General features: G+C 35.9%; 1 protein-coding gene across 1 annotated transcript; it reads right to left on the minus strand.

Annotated features, from left to right (window-relative positions):
* Positions 1–517: 517 nt before the first annotated feature.
* Positions 518–7,595, minus strand: LOC134246276 (uncharacterized; the record flags this gene model as incomplete). Its single annotated transcript, XM_062728605.1, has 3 exons — positions 5,924–7,595; positions 5,669–5,836; positions 518–5,101 (listed from the first exon to the last, which is right to left on the minus strand). Coding segments are annotated over exons 1-3 (6,424 nt in total), but the record flags the coding sequence as incomplete, so codon positions are not given.
* Positions 7,596–11,097: the final 3,502 nt, after the last annotated feature.

The following is an 11,097-nucleotide window of genomic DNA, read 5'->3' on the forward strand; positions in this document are numbered from 1 at the left end:
CTCTTGCGTCCCTTATATCAGATTTATAAAGAATATGTACAGTAAATCATTTTATGGTCCGACCAATATGCCTCAATCACATCAGTTTCACAATGAGGGAAGTTTGTGAAAATCAAATCAAGTTGTGAACCTGAATCATGAGTTACCTTTTTGATCAATTGTGTGCATTTTAAATTCAACTTCATAAAGTTCAGAAATTCTTTGTGACCTGTAAACAAATCAAAATTGAAATCTCCAAGAATTATCAATTTTTTCTCTGTGTCTACAAAAGGTTTCAAGTGCAACATAACTTCACGTTCAAATTCTTTAAAAGAACATGCTGGGAACTTGTATAAAACAACTATCTGCACTTCTCCAAGGTCTCTGAAATTTATTAAAGCTATGATGAATTCAAGCAAAGTGTTACTGAATTTTGAGATACATGTCATCAAATGGTCTTGTTTAACATATAATGCTGTTCCATGATGAGGCCGATTGCTGTCACTTCTCTTTTCATGATTAAACAAAGTCAAGTAACCTTCCATCATAAAATTCTGTTCATCATTGATGGTTAGTCTTGTTTCTGAAAAACCAATAACATCTGATGCTACAACATTGGGTTCATTTTTAATTTCATCAAAATGTTTGTGAAGAGATCTTGCATTATTAAACATAATTTTTAGTTTGTTCTGCTCTGTTTTGTACAATGGAAGATAACACAGCTTTAGAGGTGCTTCCTTCCTCATTCTTTCCATTTCTTCTACAACTTTATCATCAACAGTTAATGCTTGCTCATTGAAATTCAGAATATGCAATTTGTCAACAGATCTAACTCTACTAAGAGCTACATAATGAATGTGGGGTGTTTTCCTTATCCTTGACTGAGATAAATCTACTACAATTTCATCAACAGTGCAGCCCTGAGCCTTATGAATTGTCTTACCTGCAGCTGGTCTTAAAGGAAACTGTATTCTTTGATATGTAGTTGAATTGAAAACAAAAGATCGCTGACAGTCAAATATCGGTGTCCAATCATCCATAACACCATCATGGAAAAGATGTCTGTATTTCTGTCGAGCAATTCTCCCTACTGCAGAATCCAAAAACTTCACCCATACTATACTTGGCCTTGATACACCAGGTAATCTGTTTTCAACAAGAAATACAGTACATGATGAACCATTTGTCAAGCCATCAGTAACATCAATATTAACTGTAATGTCATATATCATTCCAATGGCTAGAGTTAGTTTTGTCATGAGATTTGCAGTTTTGCTAACATCATCTTGATTTTGCAATGATCTGAGTAGTCGGTCTTTCACAGACTTACTGTGGTCTTGGAGGACACTGTCAACAGCTTTTACAATAACTTTTTCACCAGGAAGTTGCTCTATAAGTTTATTGTTATATTCATCTACTTTTGCATTCATTGTGAAAAGATGGGGAGCATTGTGTGGATAATTTGGACTATTTTCAGCAATGATGCACCTGTGAATTATATCCAAGTCCTCAGAAGTCATCTCATTGTGACGAAGACGGTTCAAAAGCTGTGCAAATTCTAAATCATCCTTTTGTCGCATTACTTCATCTAACTCGAATAAGGTGAAGTTTTCTTTCCAAAGATTACATGCAAGTGCTTGGGCATTTTGTTTTAAATCTTGAAAAATCCAGCCATCCATAATTGGTTTCAGTTGAAAGAAATCTCCAACAGCAATAATACTGATGCCTCCAAACGGCCTCTTCAAACCAGTAAGAAGCTGAAGTCTGCCATTGATAAATTCCAACTTTGCATTGCCAGCCATTGAAATTTCATCTATGATGACAACTGACAAATTTCTGTATTTAGTTCTAAATGTGTTGAGTTCATCACAATGCATATTTTGCTGCCTTTGGTTAATTTTCTGGTGAAATGCAGAAGCAATTGTCTGACCACCAATGTTAAACGCAGCTTTACCAGTGTATGCACAAAGAAGAATTCGTATATCGTCTGGATTTTCACCCTCCTTAGCACATAAATACCGATGTAAAGCTTGATAAAGCGCTTTAATTAACACTGACTTCCCAACTCCTGCACCTCCTGAAAGATATGCATGAATAGGTTCCTGTTTAGACTTGATCCATTGCATAACATGATTGAAGAATTCGCGTTGCTTCAAATTTAAACTGGCTACAAGCTTTAAATACTCATCATCAGGTAATCTAACAGAACTCTGTTCATTTAATTGTCTTGTTGATGGAATTCCAACTTCATTTCCTATATCATACTCTCTCTGTTCAATTGGCCTTTCTGGATTAAAGTGAACGAATGTTTCAGAATCAACATTTCCTTCATATTCATCATCTGCGTCAGTTTGTTGAGCACCAGGAGCTAATTCATCATATGCTTCTGTCAAATCATCCTGCGCCATCTGTTCTGCCTGCTCAAGCACATCAGCATTGTGTTCATACTGTTTGATTTTCTGAGCCAAGAAAAATTTTTTCTGGTTAAATGACTGCTCAAAGCTCTGCTGTCCACACAGAAGATCAGAACATTCATTTCGCCATGGAGTGAACAGCATTAGTTTTTCTCTATAGTAATTTTCTGGGTTTGTCTTTAAGCTATAACGCACATATCTTATAACTCTTGGTGTTTTTCTGCGCTTGATTTTAATTCCATTTCTCAACACAACTAATGTGCTGTCTTCTTTAAATTCACCCTCAGTATCACTTCCACTATCTTCATTTTCTGACTGGTGCCTCTCATCATCATTTGTTTCCATTTCAGACAGCTCACTTATACTTTCCTTTGGGAAAACTACATCTAACTGTGACACATAGTCAGCTAAACACCAGTTTTCAAGTTGTTTTGGACGTTTTGCATATCTTTTGACTATGTTACTGCATTCTATGTCTGTGGAATTAGCATTCAACTTTTCAAGTTCTGAATCAGGTTTGACAAGTATTACACGGTCATCAACTGGAGATGTGTTTATGAACATTACATCTCTTGATGCTTTTGTAAGGGGCATTTGCAAAACTAGATATGCAGCTTCTTGTGCTCCAACTTCAACACTGTTAAGAAATTGATTTCCAATGTGTCTAACTTGTCTCTTAATGTCAAGATTGCCCTCTCTTGCTTCCTTAGCAGCTCTACTCAGCAGCTCACTCATTCCTCTTTGGGATTTACTTATGTATGAGACAATGTACATTGCACAAGCATATGGATCCAAAACATACTGAATATCAATGTTTGCTGCCCAAGCATGAAGAAGAGTACTGTTGTAAGCATTCACTCTCAAGTCACAGGGTTTACGTTTTAAAAATACCTTGGGTGTTCTCAAAGAACTTCTGATGCATTTTATATAATCATCTTCAGAAAGTTGTAGTACATTCTGCAAAAAGTCTTGGAAAGTGCAGCTTATGTCACATCCATTTTTAAAGTCATTCACTTTGTCTTGCATAGTCTTGTGCATTTTCTTGTATTTATCAATGTCACTGTCCAAAGGTTCTAATATCATAGTAGCTTGGAGTGGTGGAAGTGGAAATCCAAATCTACAAACAGCCTTTCCTTTTTTCTTGCATGTTTGTGAGTGTTTATGAACCTGCAATTCTGTCAAATTGTCTTCTGTATTCCTTTCACACTTCAAGTAGCTGTCAACAAATGCAGCAATTTCCTTGTTATCATTTTCTAAGTATTTTGGAGCATTTTCAATCCAAACAATCATGTGAACATGTGGTGATCCCCTCTGTTGAAATTCAACTCTATAGAAAAAGTCCTGTATCTTACCAATAGGATGATGATCACTCTTAAGCACAGTATTCAAAAAAGTCCGAAAACGATGATCAAAATACCTTGTGCATGTAATCGGATCTTTCTGAATTAACTTTGACTTTTCAGTCCATGTCATGCTCTCAATTTCAGAATCTGTGTACTGTTTGTCATCGTTTAAAACTCCTAATGCTCTGATCAGATCATTCCAACGTGTATCTGCAGCAGAAAAGGACATAAACCAAGTTGGTAGACCAAGCTGTCGTATCATTGCAAAAACGTCTTTCTTTCTTGTTTCAAGATAAGGAGGAGAATTTCTCAACTGTTTGAAAACATAAAATCCCTCATTGTGTCTAACAATGTCATTGATTTGATCAGGATTTCTTATTTCATTTGCAGTAAAGGTTTTCCCCTTTGTTTTGCACTTTCTAAGGGCTAAATTGCATTTGTCTGTTACCTGTTTTAGTTGAATCTTTTTCAATTTGAAAAACAAATTTGGTACCGACTGTGCAGCACGTCTATCAACACTTCGTAATTCCCACTTGGCAATATCAGCATATGAAACAGGTATTTGACGCTGATCGTTTTCTACCTTTCCTTTGCCACAAAATATTGTAGGAAATGACAAATACTCAGCCATTTGATCTTGATACAAACTAATTGGTCGCTGTCCCTCTCCTGGAGCAAATGTGAAGATCTGATTCATGTCATACGAGTCACTGTCTAGTAAAGTATCACGATTTCCATCCTTACCACTATCAACTTCACAGAATTCATCAGAGTCTGATTCATCTGATTGGTCATGCATTGCTGAATCTTGATTGGTGTGACCCTCTATAAACTCTCTCATTAATTCGCTTGCGGAATTGGTGACCTCAAGGAACCAGTTGTCATCTATGTTTATGTTTGAATTCTGATAATATTCACTGTTTTTCATTAACCAATGTAAAGCAATCAGAACCTTTGTAGGTCGGATATTTTCATGACAATAAGAGTGCTGAAAAGATAGTTTCCTTTTTAACTTCACAGGTATTGTAATATTTTCATCAAGTCTCCTGGGAAGACTGTTGATTGTTGGTTGAATGTCAACTGGCACGTTTACAACATTTCCTTTTACTGAATACTGCCCTCCTCTTGGTAATTCTCTTATCTGCATGAAGGGAATTCTTAAGGATACGAGTCTTTCTTCCAATGGTAACAGATTTAATTCACTTGGTTTTTGAAGCCATGTCATTCCATTTGCAATAGAGAGTTTTGGCGTTCGACTTTCTTTTAAACTTGAATTGCATGTGTTGCATATCCATTCCTGCCCATTTACAGACTTTGTATTAGTAAAATACTTCCTTTTGATTTCAGCATGCAACAAAACATTATCTACATTTGAAACACTTTCGTGAAACCATGTCTGTTGGCAACATGTGCATACAAACACAGGACCCAATCTTACATTGTTGTGAAAATTGTCAACACACTCAATTGCATCAACTCCAAATTTACTTTTTCTGTATCTTTGTTTTTCAGTTTCAATATAGTCCGAATTCCCCCGTGAGTGTGCTTTAGATTGTTTTGCAGCAATATTTTCTGATGATCTATACTCTTCATTTTTTCTCTTTTCTTTCATCTTCAATCTTTCTTTTTCTAACTGGTTAGAATTTTGTCTCATTTCTTTTTTCTTCTTTAAATCTCTTGTTTGCTCATCATGCCTATACTCTGCATCTTGTCTCTTGTTTCTTTTACTGTCCCTTTCCCTGTCTTTAAACTCTGGATCTTTTCTCTTGTTTTTCTTACTGTCCCTTTCCCTGTCTTTAAACTCTGGATCCTGTCTCTTGTTTCTCTTACTGTCCCTTTCCCTGTCTTTAAACTCTGGATCTTTTCTCTTGTTTTTCTTACTGTCCCTTTCCCAGTCTTTAAACTCTGGATCTTGTCTTTTGTTCCTCATACTGTCCCTTTCCTTTTCTTTGAACTCTGGTTCCTGTCTCTTGTTCCTCATACTGTCCCTTTCCTTCTCTTTAAACTCTGGATCCTGTCTCTTGTTTCTCTTACTGTTCCTTTCCCTGTCTTTAAACTCTGGATCTTGTCTCTTGTTTCTCATACTGTCCCTTTCCTTTTCTATGAACTCTGGTTCCTGTCTCTTGTTTCTCATACTGTCCCTTTCCTTCTCTTTAAACTCTGGATCCTGTCTCTTGTTTCTCTTACTGTTCCTTTCCCTGTCTTTAAACTCTGGATCTTGTCTCTTGTTTCTCATACTGTCCCTTTCCTTTTCTATGAACTCTGGATCTTGTCTCTTGTTTCTCATACTGTCCCTTTCCTTTTCTATGAACTCTGGATCCTGTCTTTTGTTTCTCATACTGTCCCTTTCCTTCTCTTTAAACTCTGGATCTTGTCTCTTGTTTCTCTTACTGTCCCTCTCTTTTCCTTTAAACTCTGCATCTTGTCGTTTGTTTCTTTTACGGTCTCTTTCATTGTCTTTAAACTCTGGATCCTGTCTCTTGTTTCTCTTTCTGTCCCTTTCCCTTTCTTTAAACTCTGGATCTTGTCTTTTGTTTCTTTTACTGTCCCTTTCCTTTTGTTTGAACTCTGATTCCTGTCTCTTGTTTCTCATATATTCTCTCATGTAATCCTTTTTATCTTTCTTTATCGCTGTTGTTTTTAAGTGACCAGTATTGGTACCAGCAGATTGTTTGTTTGTGAGAGCAGTTGTTGTTAACTGATCTAATCTACAATATTGATGTGTACTTTGATTATTACTAGGGAAGCTATGAATAAGTGTGCGAAAGGCAACAGGCATCACTTCAAACTCAGTTGCAAATTCAATGTGCATACTTTCATACATTGCATACAGAAATCCTAACAAATCATCTAAGCAGCAACTGTGTCTCATCAGAGACTTTCCATCACATTCAGACAAACCATTTTCCCCATGAGAATGCGAGTCAAAAAAATAAAAATCATTGTCTGAAGCTTTGTACAGTGCTGAACATATCGAGCCAATCATTATTAATACATATCTAGATAACCCCAATGCTTGTTGCAGACATTCATGTAGAGTTTGAATTTGATTTCTGTTATCATCTGTAACTAATAAACCAAACAATGTATCAAACTTGTCAACAATGTGATGATTTTCACCAGAATCAATATGAAGTGGTAGTTCATCAAACATCAGTAACCTACTTTTAAAATTTCCAGCACTCTGGAGATTCTTCACAGCTGTGCTGTACAAATTATCTCCCTTGAGCAGAGTCTGATCTAAAAAGGAACTAGTAAATGAAAAATTTTCATATGAATTTGACAACATCATAAGTGAATTGCATGTACACTGATTACCTCTTGAAAATGATGAAAACCTCATGCTTCCCTGATGGAAGGATCCAAACACGAGATTATCTGAATTCTGATGCATACAATTACCTTGCAGTGCATGTGTTGTTTCATTTGGTATATTGTTCATTGTAAACGGAGTAATATTCTGAGTTGTAATCTGAGATATATTCTGAGTAAGCAACTGAGAGGAATTCAGAGTAATCATTTGAGGCAACTTTTGAGGCAACATTTGAGCCAGAGGCAACATTTGAGGCATAGTTTGAGCCAGAGGCAACATTTGAGGTATAGTTTGAGCCAGAGGCAACACTTGAGGCATAGTTTCAGTCAAAGTGGTCTCAGGGAGAGCCGCAGAGACCACTGTCACAGGGGTGGTAGAGATCACCCCTGCCGGTACAGATGTCATAGGTGTTAGGACGTGGCCTACACCCAGAGGCACAGATGGTTGGACGTGGCCAACATCTGTGGGGTACTTGTCACCCACATCTGCCTTACAAGATTTCGTCTTCTTCACAGCAGCTTTCTTCCAGCTCTTCTTCCTAGGCATTCTGTGATCTACAAAAAACATAACAATGTTATAATCTATAGTATATAATAAGGATCAGCATAGCCTACACATGATACTAACACACATTCTCGAATTCATAATGCTGCCATCACTGACACTTTCAGATTTGAGAGCAGTTGTTCGAAACTACATTGCAGATACTTTTAAAAATATATACTTACCGGGGGTACTTTAAGTTTGTAGCACAAATCAAATTAAAGAAAGCAGAAAGTTGAAAAAATTTAAAACCTGAAAGTTAAATTCAAAATCACATGCAAAACATATGACAACATTCATTTAAAGAGGTCACTTGTGTTGCACAGTGGTTAAAGGCACACACTAAGGAGTTTATCCTTAGTTCGCTGGTTCGAATCCCACTGTGGGATGTGGAGACTGATCGCTTGGACGAGACCCTTTAAACAGAGCTCCTGTGTCTCTGTAGGTGCTGGAATGAAAAAGATCCCTCACTGCTCAATTGCCCTGAGTGCCAAGTATTGGACAAAAATTTGTAGATCTCCACTTGCAAGTGGTGGCATCTCATACGAATGAAAAATTCAGAGGGTTGTTAAATAACATACAATCAATCATTTTATGAGAAACGCAAGTTATATGCAATTTGTAAACCATTTTCACACAAGACTTACCTTGAACATGTGACACACATTTAAGAAATTATATGTACCATATGAATGTATACAAAATATACTGGCATAGCTTTTGTGCAATAAGTCCAAATTACATACCGTGTAGCGGGTTATTTTAGTGGGGTGCTAATTTTAGCTTATTTTGGCATTTTGATGGTAGTCCACTAAAATTTTAATCACTAAAAACAAAATATACTGGCATAGGTTTTGTGCAATAAGTCCAAATTACATACCGTGTAGCGGGTTATTTTAGTGGGGTGCTAATTTTAGCTTATTTTGGCATTTTGATGGTAGTCCGCTAAAATTTTAATCGCTAAAAATAGTCAATACTCATCTTAGTGTTAATCTGCAAACCGCTGAAACTCTGTCAGCTAAAATAAATTACACCAATTTATTGGCATACCTTTGAGCATGCATAACACCAAATTTTACACCCGCCAAAAAAACTTGCTATATGGTACCTAACCATTGTGGTATTCCATAAAAATTTTCTTTTATCGTGTTTATCGAGAACTGTGTGTACATTGGTATTGTATTTAACCTGCAGTCAAAATTATAAAAGCAACCCTTTAAGCCATTTCATTTTTTTCTCCCTTATGCCACTACATGTATCTTTATTTTTTCATAACTCGTATCTAAAATTACAGTCTGGATTCTTAAAATTTCCTATTTTGGTCAAAACCTTTTATTCTGCCATTTCCTCTAAATATTCCTATAACATGTTTTATAATTTGCTAGCATTTAATACCTTGAAATTTCTTTTGAAAAAGATTGATTAAAATCAATTCCTTTGAATTACATCATTTTTATCATCATAAAGTCTGCAAGTTTTGGAAGTATATATAGTTTTCTTGTCCACAAAAACTTTAACCTTGCTTATAACCTTTGATTGGCTCCTCATCCACTATGGCTTTCACATTTCACAGGTGTATTTCTTGTGATAAGACTTTCCAACTTTCAATTATTAAAAGAAAAATTAATAAACATTTATCATTATGAATAAGTTTAACTTTCCAGTGTTTATGTTATTTGAATTAAAAATTTCAATTATAATTCATTATTTATCAATTATGCCCAGCTAATTATTACCGATAATTGATTCTAATTATTTCCGATTTCCCATCACTAGAACTTGAATCAGACTGCTAATTAAATAAACCACATTATTATTATTCTACTTTTATATAGCACCTTATGTAAATATGTTATTACCCTGAAGCACCTTACATGTATAAAACAAGTACCAGGGGCGGATACAGGATTTGTGGTTGGGGGGGGGGGCGTGGATAATTCTGTTGAGGCAAGAGGTCTGGGGGCCGCCTTAAGGCCCTTAGTAGGTCCAGGGCGAAGCCCTGGTGGAGGCCCAGGGGGCAAAGCCCCCGGAAGCTCTTGGGTTTTCATGTATTTTAAAGTAAAATCAGGCACATTAATAGTGCATATTTTTCAATTATTTTTGTTAAAAGTATATAGCATATAGGTGGGGGCCCAGCTCCCGGAAGCTCCTGGGTTTTATTGTATTTTAGAGTAAAACCAGGCACATATTAACCAGTGCATATTTTTCAATTTATTTTTGTTAAAAGTATATAGCATATAGGTGGGGGTCCAGGGGGCGAAGCCCCCTGAAGCTCCTCGGTTTTCGTGTATTTTAGAGTAAAACCAGTGCCGCACAATAATAGTGCATATTTTTCAATTATTTTTGGTATAAGTAAATAGCATGTAGGTCCAGATGTTTGAAAAATAAATGTTTTGAATATTTCACATTTCTCATTGTATTGTAACACATGTCACTATATAATAAACGATTTACTTACTCATAATGGTATTGGTTAGTGATGTATCAAAGTACGACGTGTTTAATACTTGTCATGTCATACTTTGAGTAGTAGGGGCGCAGCCCCCGGAAGCTCCTGGATTTTTGTGTATTTTAAGAATAAAACCAGGCAGAATAACACTTATTTGATTAGTTTTGTATCAAAATGTGGCATTATAAGTATTAGTCACATCATACTTTGAAAATTTTAGGGGGGGCGTGCGCCCCCCACGCCCCCCTTAAATCCGCCAGTGAGTACAATATAAAACAAAGAACAAGTGCAATATAAAAGGCAGAATTGTAAAATCATGAAAATGACACCTTTCTCCTATTAATTTTTTTTTAAATAAAAAATACCCAAAAACAATAATGAACTGCAAGTAGATCTATAGTCTTTTTATTGTACTGTTGTCTTTTTTAAGCATTTTACGCACACTACTAATAATGTCTATGCTTTTTTTTAGCCAATTGTCAGGAACCTGTGTAGGCGATATTCTTCATCTCTGCGATTGACACAAAATCACAATTTATGTAGGAGTTTCCTTTCTGCAAACTTCGACAAACACTTCGTACTGCTGCTAAAGTACTTTCATTAATAATAAGTTATCCTTTATAAATATGTCCTGATGACAGGTGTACCTATATGCGAGAGTTGTCACTGTAGACGACTCACATTTACAAAAGTTTTTCCCCTTTGTGGGAACTATCCGGGGTCAACCAGCGTAAGGCACTGTTTTCCCTCTATAACCTTACCAACTTTATAGATCAGTATCTTACTTCTACTCTTAGTAATTAAATCTGCATGAATATGATCATAATTTACCTTACCCCATACTCTGGCAATACAGGTACAGATCCAAATTGTTCGATAACGTTTGAAAATTAAAAATATTAACAAGTAACTTAAAAAGGACAAAGACAGTGGGAAAACGAGCGTTACGCCGACAACGGGACATAATTCTTAGAAATGTAAATATATTAATTATGCAATGACAAACTATTAGTCTATTACGCTTCCTTCTACTAAGTAAATCTAAAAAAAAAAAAA

The sequence above is a fragment of the Saccostrea cucullata genome, unplaced genomic scaffold, assembly GCF_032062105.1.
Source record: "Saccostrea cucullata isolate Sc308-1 unplaced genomic scaffold, CSIRO_AGI_Scuc_v1 ctg2256, whole genome shotgun sequence".
In the NCBI taxonomy this organism is placed as follows: Eukaryota; Metazoa; Mollusca; class Bivalvia; order Ostreida; family Ostreidae; genus Saccostrea; species Saccostrea cuccullata.